The sequence below is a fragment of the Neodiprion fabricii genome, chromosome 4 (genome assembly GCF_021155785.1).
Source record: "Neodiprion fabricii isolate iyNeoFabr1 chromosome 4, iyNeoFabr1.1, whole genome shotgun sequence".
Lineage (NCBI taxonomy): Eukaryota > Metazoa > Arthropoda > Insecta > Hymenoptera > Diprionidae > Neodiprion > Neodiprion fabricii.
Genome location: NC_060242.1, coordinates 18,608,682 through 18,633,089, shown reverse-complemented (window position 1 = coordinate 18,633,089; position 24,408 = coordinate 18,608,682). Strand labels below are relative to the sequence as shown.

General features: G+C 39.4%; 2 protein-coding genes across 2 annotated transcripts in view; one reads left to right on the top strand and one right to left on the bottom strand.

Annotated features, from left to right (window-relative positions):
- LOC124180393 (elongation factor-like GTPase 1) overlaps window positions 1-24,408 on the bottom strand; it is a 104,062-nt gene that overhangs the window by 11,111 nt on the left and 68,543 nt on the right. The window lies entirely within an intron of this gene.
- On the top strand, window positions 6,676-23,448 carry LOC124180401 (protein giant-lens). The gene is made up of 4 exons (XM_046565867.1): window positions 6,676-7,947; window positions 21,030-21,250; window positions 21,572-21,743; window positions 22,311-23,448. The coding sequence occupies exons 1-4, from the start codon at window positions 7,669-7,671 to the stop codon at window positions 22,551-22,553; spliced, it is 915 nt and encodes a 304-aa protein (XP_046421823.1). The 5' UTR covers window positions 6,676-7,668; the 3' UTR covers window positions 22,554-23,448.

Genomic DNA, 24,408 nt, shown 5'->3' with positions numbered 1-24,408 from the left:
CCTATACCGTATAAATACAACGGAAAGAGCATCGTATCGTTATAGGAAGAGGGGGGGGGGGGGGGGGGGGGGGGCCCGCTGGAGATCAGCAGACGGCGTTGCAGAGAGCGAGAACGGCTATAGTAAGTACGAGAGGTAGAGAGACAGGCCGCGCGTTCGGGTTTCCGGTCGCGCCCCTGGGGCACCTGCGCGCACCTGCGTCCCCCTGCTGCCGAGGATACGGAGGCCGCGTTGAGGCCCCCCCCCCCACCCCCCACCCCCCACCCATTGCCTTGCTTCGTACGGCGTAGATATGGTCCAGCGATGGGAGAACCGGCGATTGTTGCCGAAGCAGGCAGCGAGATGACACCAGTTTTTAGGATGTAGTTGTATGCCGACGTGGGCGATGGGAAAACGAGAATTTAATCTTGTGTGTATTACACATTTTTGTTTCTTTTGTTTATTTATTTATTTTTTTTTTTTTTCATTTTTTTTCTCAATATTTCCAAGAGTCAGCATGATTGGAACAAGCGGGAGACTATTTTTTGTTTTTTGTTTTTTACTTATCTTCCCTACTCGGTAACGTGCAAATTTGGGCTATCGATGTTTTTGATGATGAATATTTAACTTTTTTGATACGGTTGGCCACGGTATGTTTTTTCGTTTTTTTTTTTTGATAGAGCGAAAATAGTGAAATTTGGAGTACTGAGTGACCGACTGCGCATGCGCGAAATATGCGATTGAATTCCATTGGTCGGTGTGATTGTATCGCGGCGATATTTCCGTCTGCAAGACAGTGGAGCCAACTTGACTCCGAAGGTGGATTGAAATTACATTTTTACGATTACTCGTAGTAGTCAGCGGTCGGTTAACAATAAGAGTTTGACAAGCTTTCCGAATCATTACGTCCGCTATTAGAGATCTGCTTAATCTAAAAAAAGTCCATCAAACTGAATAAATTCTTTAGGTGGCCAGCTCGCGTGAAAATCACAGATTTCACCGTTTCCTCTCGGTATAAAGTAATTCGGATGAACAAAAAACGTTAAATGAAACACGATGGAGTAACGTTGAATAGAAATGTTCACGTGACTTTTAACGAATGGAAGGAGTAAAATTTTCGAGGGAATTTGCGAGTGTATTCTAATCACGTGGAAAGTCGAAATCAACGATTAATCATGAAGGCGTAAGGGAAAATAATTTCGAATAATATGTATACATGAATTCAGACAAATGTAGTTTGAAAATTTTTAGGATACCTGTCATATTCTTGTTTGATTTTAATTCGATCTTTCTGTTTTGCTTTAATGTATTTTAAAACGGATCGTCACACGTGACAGAATAAATGTTGAGTAGGTATAATTTTTCATATTGAGTCAGATGAGTGTAACTTTATTTAGCAACCAAAATAGTTATCGGAACAACATTCTGAACCCAATTTACGTAAACTACAAGCCACTTCTTCAGACATTATGAATGCGATTGCCTTTGGTACTTGGTTTAAAAAAATATCTATTTTTTTCCAGAATATATTTCATTGACCATTCGTTCAATCGTAAAAAGAATGATCCGAACGATCATAATCAATTGGGTGATTTTTATCATTAATCAAAATTAAGTTGTCACACTGAGAGAAATTTTTAGTTCCGGTTGCCGCTCAGTCCTTAACTATTTTCATTTTTTACCACAATAGAAAAATATAGTTCCAGGTACAAAATGAGAATTAGTTTTCTAGCCGTTACCGGAAAGTCTAGTATCCGTTGCTATTCTTTCTCATTACGATCACCGTTGCTATATTTTCTTGCAACTGTTGCGAAAATTTAACGCTCGTGCAACGATAAATTGACGTTAAAGCCTTGTTTAACTAAAAAAGTAGAGTAAACCTCAGAAACTGATTTCGCGTTGCAATTACCAAAAAAGGATCGACAATAGCGCAAAATGGTTGTGCGTACCTCGTTTTTCGTAATTCCAACGATATTCAAACAGTTTTTTCAACGATACCTGTTTTACTGAATTTTTCTAGTTACCGTAACAAATGAAATTTTCCTCAGTCTACAGACTGCAGTTTCGTGCAGATGCGAAACGTATTTCTGTACCGCGAGCGGAAAGCGAGGACGAGGACCAGGTCGCTAACTACACGATCAAAAGGCGGGGGCGACCCGAGGGGGAAAAGGTGTCAGTTCGTACCTCATCGAAAGCGGTGAGCACTCGGTTGACAGCCCCTGGTTCATTGATGGAGACTCGACTCCATTCACCGCCTTCTCTCCGGCACGCGGTTCGCCCCCGCCATCATCCGCCGCCGGTTATTACAGCTGGAAACGCGTTCGCCGTTCGCTCAAATGAATTATTATAGGATGCGGAAAGTACGGGTGAGCGAGCGGGCTCCGATCGCTTCGATTAGCAGCGGATGCGATTTTTCGTCCTCAATTTTCACATTTTCTCAAGATTTTCAACTCTGCGGATGCTTTATTCGCTTATAGATTGCCTGAATTTATCGAATACCATTTGCCAGTCTACTGGGTTAAAGTTTCTAAACGAATATAGAAACGGTTTTATCATGGGGCCCGATCGACACCGGTGCATAATATATTTCATAGAGATTTTTCGGGACTCTGCTCGGACTATTTGAAATTTGGTTTCGAAATGTTTTAAAGATCTTGACGGATTTGCAAAAAAACTTTACACGGCACTTCGTGATATACTTATACGTCAATGTACGTTGGACTTTATTGCACCGCAAGACTTGAAAGACTTCACGTGGATTTTATATATTATGGGAGCATTATGGGGTTTCCACGTGAAACTTTCCGAATGGCTCGGAGATTTCAATCAAGGTTTCACGGAATTTTAGAGGATTCAAAGAATGTTAGGGAATGTTTGATAAGATTTCACGGAACTTTGTACGACTTCGAGAAATTTCACAAGAATTTAGAAGGCCCTTCGCACGCTGCTTCGGGAGATCTTAATAATAAGAGATTTCGTAATATTTCAATGTACACCATGAGATATTTCAATAGGAATTTCGTAAAACTTCATGTCATTTCACAAGCCAAACTTGAAACTCACTACATCCGGCATACTCGATTTTATATTAAGAATGTATGGGACGTACAGTCAGATCGAAAACGTATCGAAATAAAAACACGTAAGTATTCGGTAAGAACTACGTTATTGTTGTCCAAAATTGAATTCAGTTGGTTTTGTGGTGAATTCATTTCCAAAGAAAAAATCAGTTCATCATCCAATGAAATCGGACCAGTAATATAGATTTCCTGTATTAAGAAGATATTTACAGTCAGATGGCTTTGTTGAGATTTGTTTAATTTTTAATTTATCACGTGTTTCTTCCCATGATTTTTTTCACATCACTGTCCCATAGATCATGAGAATAAAAATTTTGAAATCCTCTTCTCTGCTTCACATCCAAATTCCCCCATAGATGCTTCTGGCAAAGTTTTTTTTTTTTTTTTTTTTTTTTTATTCTCTTACTCTCCAGACAAGCCACGCCATAAAGAGAAAAATTCAAATAAGAACAAGCTGGTCGGTGACCAGTTGAAGTCAGGAGAAGGCCGCGCAACTTATACCGTGTGCGGTTGAAACCCACGCGATATCCTCTCTCCTCCCACCCCCCCCCCCCCCTCTCTCGCTCTCTCTCTCGCTCTCTCTCGTTCTCTCCCTGTGCGATCACCGCGAAACCACATTTGAAAACATACCGCAAACACCATAGTCTCTCCCACTACAGGCTGAGAGTACCACGCGATGTTTCCACAGGCGACAACATCTTCTCGGCTAATTGCACCGGCTAACGAGTTTTCAGAACTGACATAGCTCTGCTGATGCTGATGCTGGGCAGCGAGTATATAATAGAAGATGTGACACGAGTATATAATAGAAGACGTGACACTGATGTATGTCTTTTGAAAAATTGATTTTTTGTAGACTCGTTTAACCATGCGCGATGTTGTTATACGGAATTGTTTGAAACACCGCAAGTTTAATTAATTTTGAAAGCAATTTTTCACTGCAGCATGTAAGGGTAACCATTATAAGTGGAATTTGAAATTCCTCGATATTAGCAAAAATTTATTCAAAGACGAAATTCAAGTTTTATTTTCGATTATATACTTACTAAACCAGCAAGAATTATAAGGCTTGAATTCTGAAACGTGTCAACGACTTTAGACGTTTCCGGATTCCAGAGATATTCGTGTGTATTATTCTCAACATCATCGTTCGCTTTGTCGAGTAGTCATCGAAAGTTTAGAAATATTCACTATTCGCGCGTACACTAAACGCAAATTCGGAAAGGCGTTGCTGGTTGTATTTCTTTACAACATTTACCTCACGCGCAATATTTTTTCTCCCAGAATCGATGAAATTTCAGTCATTATATTCACGCTGATGCATGAATTTTAGTTTTTCTAGTGACTCTTAGAATTAAGTTGCAAAGCCAGAATTCAGTCTCAACATAAATCCCTGTAATAAGCAAGGTATGTCAAACCTACACGCGGCGTATTGAGTGTGCTTGCACTGCAGGCACGAGCGGCAAATCCGCAAAAGAAACAGCCTACGTAAAGATCAGTTTTTGCAATCGATATACCTAGATCAAGGAGCTAAGGGAACGCTGGAGCCCGCGGGCGGAATCTGCAAGGTCTCTCTTGCAACTGGACCAATCAGCAAGAGCGCCTGATCGCGACGAATCGCTCTCACCATATGACGATGAAACTCATGCTGCTACGTATTCTCGGTCTAGATTCGTGAATAAGTTTAAATTAGACGCTGTAGCGAGTTTTCCAAATTTCATCATTTTCAATGCGCATTGCGTATGTAACGTTCCGGGATCAATTGTTTTATATGATTCGTATTAATTATTCGATTTTTTAGAAACAATAATATAATTAAGTTTCACAATGGCTTCTTTCGTTGGAATGTTTTTCTTCGTTTGAAATTTTGGATAGGCAGAGTAAATACCTTAAATATGCCAACTTCGGCTTATCTTCCGCGCAATCAGCTGCTCGGTGCCGAATTCGACATTGTTTGGTATTGAAAATCAACAGAGAAGGACAAGATCGTCGATGATGTACATGTGTATTTATGCCAAGGTGAAAGTTCGAGCAGAACAACACGTTTTCCGGTGTTATTTTGCATCAACAAACGTGGAACAGTTTTTGAGTTTGAAAAGTGGAACTGTCGTGATTTACGTGGTGTAAAAATGTATAGACACGCACTTTTCAATTTTGAACCAAACATTTTTACTAATTCGAAATTTTCATCGATCAAGCTTGATCGTGGATTCAAGTTTTTATTTATTCCGAGTTCTGATAATATAAACGAATATATACATCAGTGGAATATTTGATCCCAAGTTTACCATTTATAGCGTTTTTTGTTGGTTAACCAACTTTCGTTTACTCTACAAGATCCTAGGATTTAGAGCTTTCGATCGATCTTGATATATCAAAATTTCAGGTACACCCGTTTTTCAAGCCCACTAAATAAGTTACTACGAAACTATCCTGACAAATTTCACAAAATTTCATGATTATAATTCCAAGCTTATACATTGGAAGAGTAATGCTGTGCGAACTTCTTTAGACTATAATTTGTTCTCAACCGAACACCATCTGATATTGAATTCCTGTATACGCCGCAAAAATTGTTCTACAGTAGATCCTCACTTATCCGACCTTCGGTTGACCAAGGTTCCGCATCATCCGAGCTCGGATGAAACGGGATAATCGGCTATGCCCGTGTATCGAATAGTCTTGTATCGCTGATTTGTTTGAACACGCGTAAACTTGTGAAGGTTTGTTGCTATTTTTTACATTGCGAGCTATAAACGCGACAGTTCTGTTTCCGAAATCAACGAGAGAATATCGTGATGGCTTGAGTTACGTATATTTTCCGTATTATCCGAGGCACGTTCTTCCCATATTACCTCGGATCAACGAGGTTCTACCGTACAGTCGTTCACGCCGGCTAATTTTTATCAAGTTTCACATCACCGTGTTTTACAGTGTACGTTGAAAATGATCAAATATTAGTCTAACTCATTCGGAGAGTACCAATGACTGAGAACGATTCCAAAGGTGCGTGTCAAGGTTCCGAAAAATCGAAACCCTGAACGTTTTAACTTCCAAATGGTCAAAACTCAAACCTCAGTCACCAGCCTTCACATGTATCGTAAAGCGTTTAACGCACATGCCGTGTGTTTAAATGTGACACTTGGTAACGTTCGAAGTTTCAACGTTTCGGAATTGCAACCGTTCGAAATATGACCATCCGGTGTAACGGTCTGTCAGGCTTTCGACCATTGGGAACTGTGACCGGCACGAGATTCTGAATTCATTGACGTTCTTGGAGTGAAGTTAGGCCTGAAATTCGACGGAGCATGATGCAAATCGGCGAGAGCGAAGAACGAATGTCCACCAACCGAGTTCCGGCGGATCGGTGACACTGGATTACGTCGAGGGGGTAGCTCGGATGTACAGACGTACAGAGGGATGACAGGGGTGCATGGTATGGCGGTTGAGCAGCCTCGGAGAGATCTAGAGAGATCTATGGAGAGGAATAGAGAGAAAGAGAGAGGAGGACAGAAAGACGACGAGGAGAAGGTAGGGAGGAGGTCGAGGAGGTCGAGGAGGGGGGCACCCATTCATGCTTCGCCTCTTGCCTCCAGCCTAAGAGTCCAGTTCACGACGGCATACCTAAAGCATACCTTCGCGGGCCCAGTGGGCGCCATTCCTCTCCCGACACTCTCTTCTGCCGCTCGCGCGCTCACCCACGAGTAGTAATTCCTTATTCTTGCGATCGCGTAGTACTCGAGAATCCACAGGTCTCGCATGCCGACTCCGAACGGTACGAGCCGAGCACAAAGTTACCGCAACAACATCACACGCTTGGCAAGCTGTGAATATAACCCAGGACTTGTCACCTGTCAAGGAGAACCTGTGAAAGTGCTTAAAAACAGTGCGATAAAGAAAGAAACACGGTTTTGGATGTAGTCGAAGACATTGAGAGCATAGACGAGTCCGATACCAATGTCGATCAATCTCGACTCTGTACTTTGGCACTGTTGCACAATCGGCGCATTGAGCGTATGTTGAACGGTAGAACGTATAACTTGTCGTAATACATGTACAGTGTGTTCGTACAGTTCCGAACAAATCTGGAACCGAAGAAAACGCGGTGAATTTGCAATTCGTCAAACTGTCATGAACCATTGAACCGGTAACGGGGATTCTTACCAGTTCGCCGATATTCGTTTCGTAGAGTGTATTCGTTTTGTAAGAACGATAAGAACCGTTTGAGATAAATCTGGAAAAGTACCCATCATCTTTTTCTTGTCGAGGATAACGAGGGCGCGCTTCATTTCTCGATCGTGATCGTTTAACAACGAGGGCGTATCCCGCGGCTCCCTCGACGCTTGTTTTCCAGACTCTGGGTGTTATGTGATACACGGACATATCATCGCATACGTAGAAAGGAGTGACAGGCATGCGCATTGCCAACTGACGCACGTGTGTTGTTAATTAATAATAATGAATGGGATCATCAGTCGGCACCCCCTGCAGTGTACGTGAGACGCGTTTAATCGTCGGTATCGTAGCCGTAGTTCCGAGTGTACTACAAAAATTTCACTGAGAGCGTAAACAGAAGCGCGACACCGTTGTTCCTGGTTCATTCGCGAGCATGTCGTTAAATTTCGCGATGGCATCCTATGGCATCAGAATTCACTCGATCGTAGCCACCGCGCTGATAGTTGGATTGACGAATAGCAGTCTGCTCGGTGTACAAATGAACGAGACGACCGGGGAAGAATTCTTGAACGAATATCTGTCCCTCGACGAGAGCAGGTACTTGGCCGAAGTCCAAGAGTTCCGGGACACTGCGATCGAGATTGACCTCATAGACGGAAAGAGGCATCGGCATCCTCACCAAGATCAGCCCAGGGTCCTGTATCAAATTGGGGTGAGTAGGTAACGTTGGAAATAGACTTTAGTCGGGTGGCTGAAGTCGGTCTTGCTGAAACTGTGAAACTCTCCGCCAATCTATTAAGCACATCAACATTTCTTGGGACAGTTAACGACAGTTTGTCAGGCGACGAAACAAAACTGTAATGAGACCATCTCGCAAACTAGTACAACAGAGACTAATAATTTTACCAGGAAATATCGCGTCATTTGTTAATTGCAATGTAAGTGTCGCATACATGATGAGATCATCGGTGAGGGTCCTTAATATTTTCCAGAAAAAGTGTTGACACGAACTTGGTGGAAGAGTAAAAATCGAGGGAAATGAAATGGCGTAGAGTGGCAGCCTGAGGTATGCGCACATGTGTACGGTTACATAGGTACCCTATAACCTACCCTCCTGTGCACCCAGAAGTCTGCAGGTATATTTACACAGTGTTCAAAGTCAAACATCAGCGAGCTTATCTGAAAGCAAACTCTTTAACCGTCAGTCTAAGGAGTTCTTCCTCCTGACGGTGGACCGTATATATACCTACTACCCAAGTAAATGCTGTACGTACCTATGTACCATACCATACCACACCGTACCTATCTTGCGACGAGAGAGACACTTGGGCAGTGATTCAGTCAACAGGAAGTTGAAACCAGATACGAACTTTGTATACACTAATACTTGTCCGTGGTACAAGTCACACACGTATTAGCCCGTAATACCTACTATGCGACTGTAATATCGTTTATGTTTACCCATTGATATAATATACCTTCAGTTGCGTAACGCTCGACCTCATGGAAGTGAGTCTAATGCGTTCTGCACGCGTGTGTAGTTATACATACGCGAACACAAGCTGTTGAGCTAATCGCTAATGACGAATGTGTAACTCGCGTGAAACTATCTCTTCGTTGGGTTTTAGTCTTACGACCTGGGCAAGGTCCCGAGTGTTTGCCCCGCAGCTAAAGAACCCGGGAGACAACTTTTACAGCCATTGAAACTGAATCGTTGTGATGTTTGGCAGGTGCTGAGAGACCATTTCTTTACCATCCGTCTGATTAAGGTGCAAACGATTCTCAATAGACTATTTATTTCACTTATCGTCAGACACGAAGCAGATCTCATTCCACAATATAACACGTTCTCGGCTGCTATATTGTACCATGTTACATAAAAGCTTGTACTTTAATCCCGCCAACAAAGTTGACAAACAGAATCATCGCGATTGATGATAGTTTCGAACTTCGTGGAACCGTTTCACATCAGATGAAAGAGGCAAAATAATACTGTAAACAGATTTTCTGCGAATTGTCGTTTGGCGTAATCGGAACAATTCATGTAATTGGAGTAATCTTAGATCGATTCCACGCACGGAGAACGGGCAGGCATTTATCACGATCGATGTTACAGATTATGAGTATAATTTCCATACACAATAGTTGTGGCACACGGCCGAACCCCGCGCAGACTGACAATGAGCAGGCATTGGGATGGAAAAAGGGTTGACAGAGCTGTGAAACGGCGACGGAATTGAAATCGAAAAACGGATAGACGCGTGCAGTCGTGTGCGCGTTATAGACTAGGTATAATCTTCATGCACGTGGTGCAAAGCGCGCGTGATGGACTGGAATGATCGAGGCCGAAGGGACGCTCGACGTATGGTCGTGTATAAAATGGGGATAAAAGGTAGAAAAAGAGAAAAATGAGTGGAAGAAAAAAGGAGATAGTTTGACGGAGGAATAAAATGAAAATAACACACCGAGTGGCTGTGCAGGCAACTCGAGTGGCGCCCACGAGACGGTGGAACCTGTTGCGGAGTTGACGTCGTTCGGACGTACGGTCCAGGTCTCGGCATTTCATTCATAAGGCCAGCGAGTCTTGGTGTTGCGATCACGTCCGTTTTTTCTACACACACACACACACGCACGCACACTTTTACATAAGTGTGCAGTTTCAACCGATCAGCGAGCGATGATGCGTGTCATTTTTCTTTGTGTGCAATGAAGCATCATCGCGGCGATGTCGCATGGGTGCAGTTTTACGATTCCATGATCGTCGCGTCGGTTTATAAGTTTTTACGAACACGTTTCTTCTTTGTATTATTTGGATTCTTCTTCAAATCGATTCCGATACACTTCGCGTACGCCGAAATAATTGCGTTCAATTATCAGTCGGTATGAATTTCTCCCGCGTGAATTGGCTAAGTTTTTTTAATAAAAGTAAAAAAAAAATAAACAAATAAAATAAAAACAAACTGACCCATCGTTCGGTGTCAGGTTATTTATAATCTCCATCTAGTGATTTGAAAAGATTTTCAATATGAGGTACCTACCGTAAGCGGGGCGACATTTCGTCAACAGTTTTCGCTAAGCGCTCGGACCGCTCTCGACAAAAAGAAGAACCGGTCAAAATAACAGCGATCCCTGGACTTCATTCGGCACTTTTATTTTCATTGGGTAGCCGCTTCGTCCAATTTCTTTTCGTCGCTTAAACTATTGATGGAAATTACTGATTACTGATTCGAGAAAGATACCGATTAGCGTAACTAAATATTTTAGTGACTAGAAATATTCATTAATTGAGAATGCCGATTTTTTAATGACCATACCGATTAAGGGATTCATCATAAGACAGATTGGTCGGGAATACCGATTAACATATAAGTGAAAATGCTTACTATTCTTAAGTGACGGTTAATTTATTGACTACAAATATTGTTCAACTGAAGCAGCGATTTTTTTCAAAATACTGATTATTTTTCTAGTCATACCGATTGATCGTTAAAACGACGAATCGAAAGGACGGTATTTAAGAATTGATTAATTGGAGAATCGTTCAATAAAAACGTTAATTTGATCGGTAACAAGAAGACAAAATTTGTCAAACTATCATTCAAACCGTCCAATTAATCGTAGGTAAAATGTACAAAAAAAGAAAATTGAAAGGAAAAATAGACAGTCCGAGACCCGGAATTATACCGCGTTGGAAAAATGAGGTCGTCGAGTAGGGATAAAGAGGAGGTGGACATCCTTAGTAAAGAGACAAGACGCAAAGCCGTCAACCCTCCTCTATCAGTCATCTGTTGGGATGAACGAACGAAGTGTGCAGGAGGGGCGAACTGCGCAACGAACACAGAAGCATTACGCCTGCACGTTTACACAAAGAGAGAGCGAGAGAGAAAGAGGGAGACACGAGACATACGCACGACTGCCAGGTGTCATGTTCTTCTCGGTTTGGCTGCGGTCGAGAGAAAAAGAAAAAGAAGAAGAAGAAGAAGAAGAAGAAGAAGAGGAGAAGGAGGAGGAAGAACAGGAGGAGAGAAGAGTCGGGGAACCGGGAGACGCGTGGGAACTTCCGGATGGCTCATGGAGGCCACTTCCGGTCCCCCATTATTCCCTTTTAGTTTCAACCCCTGCCTCCGCACAGTGTGCAGGTTAGAGAGGCGTACCGCGGGAAAACGACCCCATTCGGCATGCCCCTCGTCCTCCTCCTTCTCCTCCTACCCCACGTCTCATCCCTCTTCCCAGTCTTCGCCGCATCCCCGATCCTCGGGCATTCATTCACCGGGCTGCTGCCTGCCTGCGCAGCCGCCTTATTCTATCGTAAAAGTCATTCATGAGACGAAATCTGGGTCAATCCGTAAACACCGAACAACGTCGTTCCCGCTTCCACGCCGCAGCTACCGAACGGCCGCGTTTCTTCGGCTCTTGCCGCCGATCAAAGCCTAGTCCTTGTGCACGTATACTTGCTGTTACGCACACAGAGATGGTCGGTCATGCGTTTATACGCCGCGTACGTCGTTGCGTGGGCTGTTTAGAATCTCGCGCGCGCGGCGCACCCGAGAACGGTGATTTTTTAATTTTTTTTTATTCATTTTTTTTTTTTTACTTTTCGTCTTTGATTGAAAATACTTTTCTGATTTTCTTTTTACAGTCTTTCTCTTCGGATGGGTGAAAAATTACGCCCTATCTTGATAATAAATGAAATAAATATCGTTTGTACGATTTATCGATGTCAATCTTGTCGAGTAATTCAGAGAAGATTTGAGTTCAAACAAAATTGTTTAGAGTGAATGTAGGTACATTGAGAAAAATTTCATTTGTTACAGTGACTAGAGAAATTCAGTAAAACAGGTATCGTTGAAAAAACTGTTTGAATATTGTTGGAATTACGAAAAACGAGGTACGCGCAACCATTTTGCGCTATTGTCGATGCTTTTTTGGTAATCGCAACGCAAATTCAGTTTGTGAGGTTTACTCTACTCTTTTAGTTAAATAAGGCTTTAACGTCAATTTATAGTTGCACAAGCATTAAATCTTCGCCACAGTTACAAGAAAATATAGTAACAGTGATCGTAGTGAGAAAGAATAGTAACGGATACTAGACTTTCTGGTAACAGCTAGAAAACTAATTTTCATTTTCTACGTAGAACTATATTTTTCGATTGTGGTAAAAAATGAGAATAGTTGAGGACTGAGCGGTAACCTGACGTAAAAAATTTCTCTCCGTGTACGTGTATTCGATCATAACTTGTGAATAATTACCCCTTTTGTCAAATATTGTGGTTTAATTTAATACTTTTTTCGCTTCATCAAGTTTACATGTTTGAAATAGAAAGTGATCACCGTGGAATAGAATGGTTGCCTTTTAATATTGATTGAAAAATCTTCTTACATCGTTCTAAGAAAAATAGCCACACATGTGCCAAATTGTCTGCAGTATTACAGTCGTGAAAGTATTTCGAATTGTTCATGTAACACGGTAAAAAATAAATGTATGTATTGCAGTTGAGTTGAACATTGATTTTGTACTCAATGGTAAAATAAAAGAAAAAAAAAAAAAATATCAAACAAAGTGCTGTTGTAAGAATTCTGTGGTATACGGTTCTCTCATACAAGCGCGAGGAAGAGAGAAACAGAAAGGGAGAGGGAGAGAAAAAGAGTAAGAGAGGTTTACCTTGCGCAGCTCTTTTCTATGCATGAATACGTACCGAGCATTATAATAATATGTGCAGTACCCACGCAGATATAATACCCAGTGTACGTCTTTCAATTCGTTTTTACATTCCGCAGCCAGATTTTGTCTGTTTGAAAATCAAACCATTCGCTTATTTATTTATTAATTCAATAGACGTTTCATTAAAATTTATAATGATGATTATAATTTCACATTGTCCGTAAAATTTTTGCAGGTGGAAAAATAATATCAAATTTGCGTTACTTTGACGAAAAGCCGAATTATTATTATTATTATTATCATTAAGTTTCTCCTCGCAGGTATTGATTTCATCCACGAGTTTGATAAAATGTAGTATACATTTATTTCACAATTTTCCACGAATATCACGTCAACGAATTAATATCGTTCATATCGCCGAACAAAGAAGAGTGAAAAAAAAAAAATTCACGCGCAAATGACAAATTTAATAAAGCTTGTAAATTTTTATCGATGATACATCGAACCAAACAACATGCGGAAACTGGCGTAAAATTTCACGCGAGATTCTGTCCGATGTAGCGTGTATTAATTGCGACGGTGAGTAAACTGTTATCACATCGGTCAAATATTATAAAGCGTGCGCGTAGAGCCGTTTAATAATTGATTGACAGAGGAGGCGAGCTTCGTTTGACATGAGCTGAAGACTCGTATAGGCATCGCTGCGTACGCATATGGTTATACGTGAATGTATACATGAGACAGGACGTCGGCGATTGCCTCATTCGCCGGATTGATTAGCTCTGAATAGAGCCATTACCAACTGGAAATCACCGCTGTTCCTTTCGCAGTCATTCACATGCCTCGTATACCGATGCATCCAACATATACGTCGCGTAAATACGTCACGCATACATATGCGTGCGCATACGCAGCATCCTCAAACTTTGAAAACAGAATCATTGGATGAGATTGCCTGAGATGTGGTTTGATAATCGAGTTTGTTTCGAACAAAGTTATCTTGATCGAGAAAGTTCCGTTATAATTAATGTTGTTTGATATGTTATTCACTTTTTTTTTTTACAAATTCATTCGCCATTCAATGTGGTACACTTTATTATTTCATTGGGATTAACTGACTAAGGATCTTCGTTCTTTTTTTCATTAAATGATTTTCGTCGTGTGGCTTTACATTCTAATCATTTATTTCTCTGTTTATTATACTAGGATTGTACCTTGTCTAATCCGAAAGAAAAATACTTAATACATACAAGATGTTTAGAAATTTTCTTATTCGTTATTTGAGCAATTTTTTTAAAACTTTTTTTTTTTTTACTCCAACACATTCATACGCAAAAAATGACGCAATTCTTTGAAAAAAGCAACTTACGCTGATACGTTATTCTGATAAAATTTTTTAAACTTTTTTGTGCACGATTTTTTAGCTCTATTGTACAGATTAAACGTCCAATAACGATTCTTAAATGGAAAATACATTGTTGGAAGAAAATTACTTCAATATTAATTTTCCCGAAATTCTCACTGCTGCACAAATTATATTGCACATTATCATGCACACGGGTTTTCAAGTACGTTATATACGATACCCAACGTAATTGTAGCGCATATGCGAATATATGAATAATGGGAGTAATTGAGTTAACGCCACTGGTCCGTAATTCTAAATTATACCATTGCCTATCTACATATGTATCCGAACATGCAGATGCGTCGTATTTAGTGTTATTAGGAGTTTGAGAGCGAGCGTTTAGGTCATTATTATTCAACCGTGTAATCCCGCATGATATGCGATATCAACAAGCGTTCTCACACACCAAATTATTCCCTATTATGCATCGGGTGCGTAAAAATGAATAAAAAATTGTATTTCAGATAAACGATGAGATGCGAATGAACGAAACGTTTTTTTCTTCTACGCAATGATACACAACACAAGATGAGATTTCCGTAAAAAATGTATATCAATTTGAAATTGAAAGAATGAAATGTAATTTGACAAATAATATACGAATAGCGTGTGAAATTATTTAATAAATATAGTTGATGTTTCGTAGGCGTGATTAATCTCGCGGTTGACGGATATCGCACGCCTTTTCAATAGTATCAATTCGCATACAATAGTCGATTTTGGAGAATTGAACCGTTCAAGAGGATGCATTTGATTTCACATATAACAGCGTATCACGCGTTTCCAAAACCATTGTGCGTCAGCTCGTTATAACGAGGATTTTCCGCTCAATTCTCTGCCGATTAACCCGACTGGGTCAAAAGCACGCTGCGTGGTGAGAAGCATCGATTAGCCGGTATATCGATCGCTTCAATTTTTTCTCCATTGTTCCCATCTCTTTTGCATTACGTATATAAATATTTAACCATTTTCTTATCAGTGTTCATTTCATTTATCCTGTTCCTTTTTCTCTTTTTCCCCTTAAAATCGGCCGCCCTTCGTATCTTTCCTCGTCCGATTTTGATAAACAATCGATTTCTCAAACAGCGTTAAACAATTATAAACATTTCACTGACACCCGGAACACGGAAAAAAAAAAAAAAAAAAAAAAAACGTACGTTCTTAATACACGCACAGATGTATGTATCTATTGTAATACGAAAACACGCGTACGAAATTGGTTAAAAAATAAGATTGAAAGGGAAACGGGAGAAAAAAGAAATTAGAAAAATACATCTCCAAATAGGTGAGGAGAAAAAAAAAAAAAGAAAAAAAAAATAAACACGCCACGTGGCCTTTTACGGTATAAAGCGAGAGACGAAACGGGAGACGGGGAAGGGAAGAAAAAAAAGGAAAGAAAGAAGGAAGGAGGGAATGAAAGAAGAAGAAAAAAAAACAGGAAATAAAAAGGAGCGAGATTTAGGGTCGAGAGGGGTGTTATTTCGGCTACCTGCTCTTCGCCTCCCTTCTCTTCTACCATCCTGCATCCGTCTTATACGTTTCCGAGTAAATCCGGTAGCCAAGTTTCAGCCCCCTCCCCCACGCACACGCACACACACACACACACGCGGAAACGAATATCCCGCGTCTTGTTTGTTTTTGTCCTTTATCGTTGATGCTGATGCTGTTGCAGGTGTGGCTAACCGCTTGCGCACGCACCTTAAAATCTAATACAACACGTATGCGTATGTAAAAGTTATAATAGACAGATATAAACGTCGAGGGAAGGAAAAGGAGACGGGGTGGCACATCCCCTTTGCCAACCCCGTCGTTTAACCTCGCACAAGATTTTTTCAGCGTTTCCGGTTACGTGATTTCCCTCTGAGAGTTCACTTTATTCATTCGTTCGTTCTTTCTCTCTCTCTCTCTGTCGCTTTTCTTGTTCCCTCTTATTTCTTCCTCCTATGTAATTCCTCTTCCGCATACCGCGACTTCGAGGAGCTGATTGTGACTTGTGCACTTGCCCAGATTGCGAAAGAAGATATAGTAGCTGGTACGTTTACAATTTACGTTACGAAGACTTTGCAGTATTATACAGGACAGGTGACTGTTTGAGTTGGTCGCGAGAAAAATTGTAATGTTTTTGTATGTTTAAGTAACAAAACTGCAGGGTTAATTACAGTAACCTGTATAATGTACCTCAGCGAATGAGACTGTGATTCGCGTTTAGCCCGCTGTTGTTTTTTTTTTTTTTTTTACCGAGATTACGCAGGAAAAAAAGAAAAAAAATTATTTGTTTATGCTCTTTGGAAATATTTTTTTTCGCAACTTTTTGCTATTCTTTCGTTTAATGAACGGAGAACTTTGACTCCTTAGTAGATATATGAATCATGGAGTTCATTTGTAACTTTAACAATTAAGACATTGTTTTATAATATGTTTGCTATCTGATTAAGAGTGTGTGGAAACTTTTTTTTTCCTCAATCGGAGAATAATAATTTATCTAGTTTTAGTAAGAGTACCGAATTATTATCAGTTTTCTATGAAGCAGTGCGTGAAAAGTTTGATATTCGAGGATGATTTTGAATCGACGTAATAGATAAATAAACGCGTGAAGAGAAAATAGAAGAAATAAAAAAAAGAAAAACACAAACACTGAACAAAATTATTGCAAAAATTAATTGTACTAAACCCAGCGGTCAAGTTGAATCTAATAATTTACCCTTTATGCTTGAATTTGACAAGATAAGGAATGTTCCAAGTTGACGCATATTGATCAATATTAAAAATGACTAACTAAAAAACAAGCACAACAAAACAAATAGAAGAAAAAAAAAAAAAAAAAACTAACGATAAAGACGTTTGAGACTAGAATTTGCACAAAAGTAGTAGTAAAATGTGTTTCCCCCGTTGTTGAAATTGCTCAACTATGTAAATTGCGAAAAACTTGCGAGCGATAAATTAATGCAAGTTTGATATTATGACGTCGATACGATTGAAGCCGCGTGGATGGAAGCACGTGGGTCGAATTACACGACGAGAGAGGGCGGAAACACCTTACTCGATCTGATCGGTCCAACACGTTGGCCTCATAAGCGGCATTCGACGTGTTTTGCGTTGTCGACACATACACGCGTTTCTTTAAACGCGCGCTATATGCCGGATTTAAATGCGTAATATGGTCAGGTAGGCAGGCAGGTAGGCAGGTAGACGAATATACGGAGATATACAGACGAATAGATGAATAGATGAATAGGTGGACAGATAAATAGGTAGATAAGTGGGTAGATAAGTACCTTGCAGCTGTTACGTGTTAGCGGTGAGCCGATTCTTTTATTTTCATTTTTTTTTTTTTTGTTTTTTCAACCTTGTTTCATCTTATTTTTCGAATAACCAAGCAATTAATATCGGCACGTACTATAAGGCGTTCCGTGCCAAATCTATCTACCAACGTTTTGCTTTTATATTTGATCGTGACGTTTATTCCATATAATTTTGTTTGCAAGATTTTGTTTACGAAATGAGGAAAAGAAAAAAACAAAAAAAAACATTGGGTGAAATTTGTGACTCGAGGAGGTTAGTCGGTCCAACATCGGTACTTTGTATTAATATTGGAACGAGATAATAGCGTGTCGATAAATTATTACATCATGATATTCATAAGCCACGATATTTTGAAAAAGGCAAGGATTAAAAAATATTGGAATCGTGAAAAAGAGGAGAGATATCAATGCTCCATCGAAAATCGCTTTGAAATAGTTAAAAATCTAGTAGGATCGTTCGATTTCAATATTCTTCTACAAAGCGACTTGAACGGATCTTCCATATTGTCAATGTTCACATTAATATTCAAACGATGCTGATATAACGATAAAAATTTTAAAAATTGTTTCGCCGAATTTGACTAAAGAATATAGTCTTCTAAAAAAAAAAAAAAAAAATTATACATATCGTAGACATCGCTGCATAATTGTAAATTTTCGTTTATAATACCAGTATATTCCATGTGTTTGCATTTTCAAAGATATATAATACAACAATACGTGAAATACCAAATGCGTTACTGTCTCGTAAAAAGTATCGATTGATTCTGGCGGTGAGTCTCGCTTGAATAAAAAAATTTCAAATCGAACAACAGTTGCGACGCAAGAGAAGGCGGAGAAAAGCCTAAGAAAATTGACCAACAATAAGAAACACGCAGCTGTGCGCGCTTTTTGGCGCTGTTAAAACGAGTCGAAAAATACATCCTCCATCCTGTACACGTGCAGCGGTTAAATATCAGTGTTGGTCAGTCGAACGTTGGCTGGGAATGGCCTGCGCACAGACGGTATAATGAGGGACCCACATACATAGACGCATAGATACACGGATAGACAGATAAAGGTACGCAGGGTACGGGCAGAGAATAAACCGAGGTTCTACAACGCGGAGGAGGCTGCAAGGAGCCGTTGGGCTACGGCAAAGAGGTGGTTATTGGACCGGAAGCTGGGCGCCCGGGAGGCACGCCGAGCAAAAACACCTCACTGGACCACTCCGACGAGCCGCCTCCTTCCCCGCCTCGCTTCAGGTCTTCCGCTCCAATCTCCGCTGCTCCCTCTCTCTTTTTTTCCTTCAGCCTCCCGCTCCTCGCACGGACGTCACAGGTTACAGTGCCGGGGGCATTGCGGCTGAAACGTAGGTGTGCGATAGGTGCCCACCCTTTGACCCTTTCCCAGAACCACCCGATATGACGGAAAAGCGGAACTGACCATGCAGACTCAGTCATCGACGATCCCGGACACATAAAACGTCGTCGTTGTTTAACAAGCGGGGGAAAATCGGATTGATCTTGAGGAGAGGTTTCGATGAAACTTTGCTCGGATGTGACGAGGGGGAAAAAAAAAGAAAGAAAGAAAGAAAAAAGTAATATTAACAGCGTTTGGTAGGTCCGGATACGATAAACCGAATTACTTGGACAATTGTGATGAAAAATCAAACTCCTGGCAACTATTTTTAAACCTTCTATGATATAATGCAAGTTTAACGGGCGAGTAACGTTGCGAAAATTTTGTTTTAGACAAGTATTCGCAACTTTGACTTGTTGAGATAGAATTTGGAACAGATTGAAAACTCTTAAGAGTTCTGGACGGATTATAATTGAAAGTTTCGGTAAACATTCGTTCAAAGATGCGAATCTTTTAAATTTCACCGATGTCCATCCTCTTACGGAAACGTGTACGGCGATTTTCAAAAAAATTGATGCGGTTCGAAATCGATTCACTTGCACAACCAAAGTTTGTGTCGCATCGAAAAACATGTAAGAATGTTATCCATTCCGTTGATCCGGTATGATTTGAACAGATCTTCATCGCGTGAAGGCGGTAAAAATGGAAAGACAATCTGACAAATTTATTCGCAGATCGGTGTTTTTTTTTTTTTTTTTATCGATAATTTGAATATTTGATTATACCTGTTAACGTAGTTCTTTTTGTTTTCAAAACCTAGGGTTAAAACGTGAGGAATGGTTCGTCGAAGAATATGAGACGTCGCAAAAATTTGTTTCTTGTAAAATCAAATGTGCGTTATAATTAAATCAGTATTTAGTTTTCTTTTTTTTTATGATAAATGCGTGGAAAATATGATTTTTGGTGTCTGTAACACTTGCCTAAAATGGCCATTTGCAGCGCTGTTGTGACGTTTGAAACATATCGCTTGCCTAACGGCATAAGGTCGTAAGCGTCGAAAATGCGATTTGAGTGGCAAAAGGGCGTCGGTTTTTATTTTGTTTTTTATTTTTTAACATCATTAAATCTCTGAAAATGATCGAAAGGTATAGTTGAGTGGAAATCAAGCGTTTGCAAATATAAAGGCAAAATGCAAAAAGCTCGAATGTCAGGTAAATGCGACCTTTTTACGTAAATAAGTCGAAATCTGCACAAATTCAGATATGTTATAAAAAAAAAATCCTCGAAGATAAACACAGAAGGATGTAACAGCCGATATTTTTTTTTTTTGCACACGATTTAACGACTAATGAAACGCATAAACAATTGAAACGAACAAAGTTATGCAATGAGAATGTCTATTTTCTGAACGTCGATTGTCCAAATCGTCAATTATTGGAATTACAAGAATAGTGATAATAATTTTTGGTCGTTAGCCCCTTATGCAATTACCACAGTAGATCATTTTTTCAATTTTCATCAGGATCAAAAGGCCCCATCTATCAGCACATACGACCGTTTGCTTTTAGTTGATAAATTTATATTTGATCTCAAAAAAAAAAAAAAAAAAAAAATAAATAAAAGGGAAAAAATGCAATCACGATCAAAAATATTACATGCAATTAGTGACGAAACTCGGAAATGGTGATTCACGTGCGATCTGCGCAGTTGTATCCGACTTGCCTGCTTTTCGTACTCGCGCGCAGACCGATCGTTCACAGCTTTTCGTCACTTGTTGCATAAAGTACTATTTCACGTTCCCGATCATTTCAAAGTGCGAAAGTTGAAGTAAATATTGGAGTAAATCGTGTAATACTGAATTTTGAAAATTTAGTCAACAGTTTACACCGACGAGTGTACCTTGCACTAAATTTAAAAATTATCAAACACTTTTGCTTTCGCGTGCGAAACATGTTCTCAGCATTATTTTCATAAAGAAAATAATCCCGAAATTTTCACGATTCTCCGAGAGTTTCCCCTGCGTTTTATTTCTTTTCGTTCAACTTACTAATTTCCCCTATCGTTTTTTTTTTCAAATACAGGAAAGCGAACAGGAACTACCCGAGTGTTCGGACAGGAGCGAAGTCTGCAGCAAGGTAGATTTATACGGGGCACCATGGGTGGAAAGGCAGTGTCGGTGCCCCGGCGGAAGATCCTGTCCCAGCAGTCTTCACGCCGACGACGGACACACGATAGTCGACAAAACGCGACAGTACAAACTTTGCGAACCGGTGAAGCGACTGCCGATTTGTCGTTACTTCAAGTAAGGATTTCTGTTTTTTTTCTTTGTTTCCTTTACCTACTTTCAATAATTCGCAATATTGTTTCCTCCTCTAAACGTTCGAATGAAATAATACTTTGTTTGCTTTATCGTACCTTCGATACGTAACAGAAATTTGTCGTTGTACGATTGTTTCACATGAATTTTATCGGTATGTTGGGAAAAACAAAAAATGTATACCAAGGTAAACTTTGCGTATACATACCGTAAATTTCGGGAATCATCGAAGATATTTATATAAATAAATGAATAGAAAATGGAAAAAAAGAGTGAAACTCATTGTCATAATTTTTGCTTGCTCAGGGACGTTACGTGGACTTTGGCACCGGGTGGAGGTCCAGGAAACGCGACGGTTCAACGTGTGCATTGCCGATGTCGGCCAGGCAGCGTTCCCTACCTCGTGAGGAGGCAGCAGCACGTTTCGCCCGAAGGAAATCCAGGATTCATATACGCCTTCGCGTGCTCTCCGCAAAGCGTGAGTAATTTTTTGCATATTTTTTGTTTTTCACGCTTTTCGCAAAATTTTATCAAAGAACAAAACGGAAAGAGAGAAGAAAAGCTCTGAAAAAAACCGAACGAAACAGGGAACGGATTTGCGGATCTCGCATCGTGTACTTTCGATTAAAAATAAATCAATCTCCCCGAGCATTAATATGCCAATGATTTTACTCGTTCATTGGACGGTGTTTTGTTTTTATTTTTTTTTAGAAACAATCATCGTCAGTGAGATTATTAAAACTCAAATCCAAGTCTTGGTTCTCATCCATGTTAAATGTAATAAATACTAAATTTTCTTGGGAACTTGGACAGAATTGATCAGATTCAACTTGCAAATTTTGATAAGTTGAATCTGATCAATTCTGTCCAAGTTCCCAAGAAAATTTAGTATTTATTAAAACTCAAATTTCGTTCAAACATACATTTCGCGACTGTAAATATTCGCCCGAAGAGACGTCCGGATAGAAAAACGCACGAATGCGTTGTGTAATAAGACCACGGCACACCGACGTATAAATAATCCGTATAATCTATTTACATACAGAGATTACGTTGCCAGCACAAAGAGCCCTGCCGCCTTTTCACCGTGCGGAAAAGACGGAGTCCTCAGCTCGAGGAAGTCAACGCATCGCCATTGTGCCAATGTCCGAAGGGTCACCGGTGTCCGAGACGTCACACCGACCCGGGATCATTGCCGGCACGCTCGTACTCCGGTGTTTTAGAAATAAAGACGTACAGCGGCTACTGCGTTCCCTCCCATCACTCCGAGCCCGTTTACACCCTCTAAACATCGAAATTTCATCCATATTCTCTCCTTTCCTTTCATTCCTATTGTTATTTGCTCATTATCTATTTTTTTTTTCTTTTCATTTCTTTTTTTATATATATATATATATATATATATATATATTATTTTTGTTTACAAAGCTTCTCGAAAATATCCTCAGTCGTTGTTCGTACGCGAATTATATGTATATTATGTAGCGTAAAATGAATATGAATATGTATGTTGTGTGAAAGAGCAGCAAGAGAGAGAAAGAGAGAGGGAGAGAGAGAGAGAGAGAGAGTGTGAGTGAGTGAGTGAACAGATTTTTTTTTTTTTTTTTCTTGTTTCATTTTTTCACATCATCATTCTATTCTAAATCTTTATTTATCTCCCTTTTTTCTTTCTTACTCTTACATTCCATTCTGACCTGCTGAAATTACCTGAAAATCGAATATAGTGTGTTAATCGTAGTGTCGGTTTGGTAACGTGTAGTATATTACGTAGACGTAAGCGCATACCTACAGGGTGATTCGGAACTATCGCGCCACAGGCTAGAAATGTCTTACTCGTGAAAATTTGTGGCTGAAACGTTTCTCGCTTCGGATAGGAAGCCTGTCGATTGCGAGTTACGGCCGTTCGTAATTGGCCAATCCGATAGCATCTGTGGCTCGGGAAAACGGCTGTAATTCCTCGCAAACGACAAAGTTTCTATAAAAAAAATTAAAAAACTTACGACTGCAGATTATCACAAGAAACGCATTGGTTGTCTATGGAGTGATAGTCCTGGGTCACCCTGTACATAGTTATAATATAAAATGTGTAACAGAGCCTTGTAAAGGTCGCGATAAGATACATAGACGCATGTTGTATAAATAATAAGGTAGAGAGAAAAAAAAATGACAAACAATATATGTACCTACATACATGTGGGAAAGGCGAATTTTATTTGAATTTTCCCTCTCGGAAAAATATCGTTTCAGTGTTATTTAATTTGTTGTTGTTTTTGTTTTTTTTTTTTTTTTTTTCCCTAGTACTGTATATATATCAGGATATGTGACCGAAGATACGTGTCGGGGATAAAAAGTACGGGATTTAAAATTGTCGAATAAGAGAAAGAAGAGAAAAAAAGAGAAAAAGAAAAACGTTGAAATAAGTTCAATCTGTACAGTTCGAATCGATTCCAAGCTTTGACATAATAGCATTTGTTGTACGTAATATATAAATTGCATGTATAATATATATAAATATCTATAGTATACCTATAATATATGTATAGGTGTATGGTGTATAAAACACGGAGCTGCAGTGCGCCTCTCTTATCTTCAAAATTCGCGAGAAGAAAGTTTGAAAAAGGAAATGAGAAAAGGACGGAAAAAAATACAACAAAAGAGAACAAAAAATTTAATTGAATGAAAAAAAAAAAAAAAAAAAATTAAAAATAAAAGCTTCTTACTTGTACATAGAATGTATAGACAGACCGTTTACCGATTGATTATTTTTCATCTATTTTATTATAATTATTGCAAATATCTATATTATATTGCCATTATTGTATAATAACAACACATATTATTAGCGTTATTAAAATCATGTCCTGTAACGATAATTATTATTTTCTTTTTACCATTTATTGTTATATCATACGTTATTATTATTATTATTATCATTATTATTGTTATATCGATACATTATAAGCATACATATTAAAAATACTGTCGATTATTATTATTATTATTATTATTATTATTATTATTATTATTATTGTTACTATTATTACGGTATAGATTTAGATGTTATGTAATATAAATCATAGTTGTCACGGTTAATAGCGATGATCGTTATTATTCAAGTTATTAGGTAATATCAATCTTAATTA

Bases quoted from the DNA above. Each gene is read 5' to 3' on its own strand.
- LOC124180401 (XM_046565867.1), top strand. From the start codon at position 7,669: ATGTCGTTAAATTTCGCGATGGCATCCTATGGCATCAGAATTCACTCG. The intron at 7,948-21,029 runs GTGAGTAGGTAA...TTTCAAATACAG, and splicing joins GGGTCCTGTATCAAATTGGG to GAAAGCGAACAGGAACTACC. The intron at 21,744-22,310 runs GTGAGTAATTTT...ATTTACATACAG, and splicing joins TCGCGTGCTCTCCGCAAAGC to AGATTACGTTGCCAGCACAA.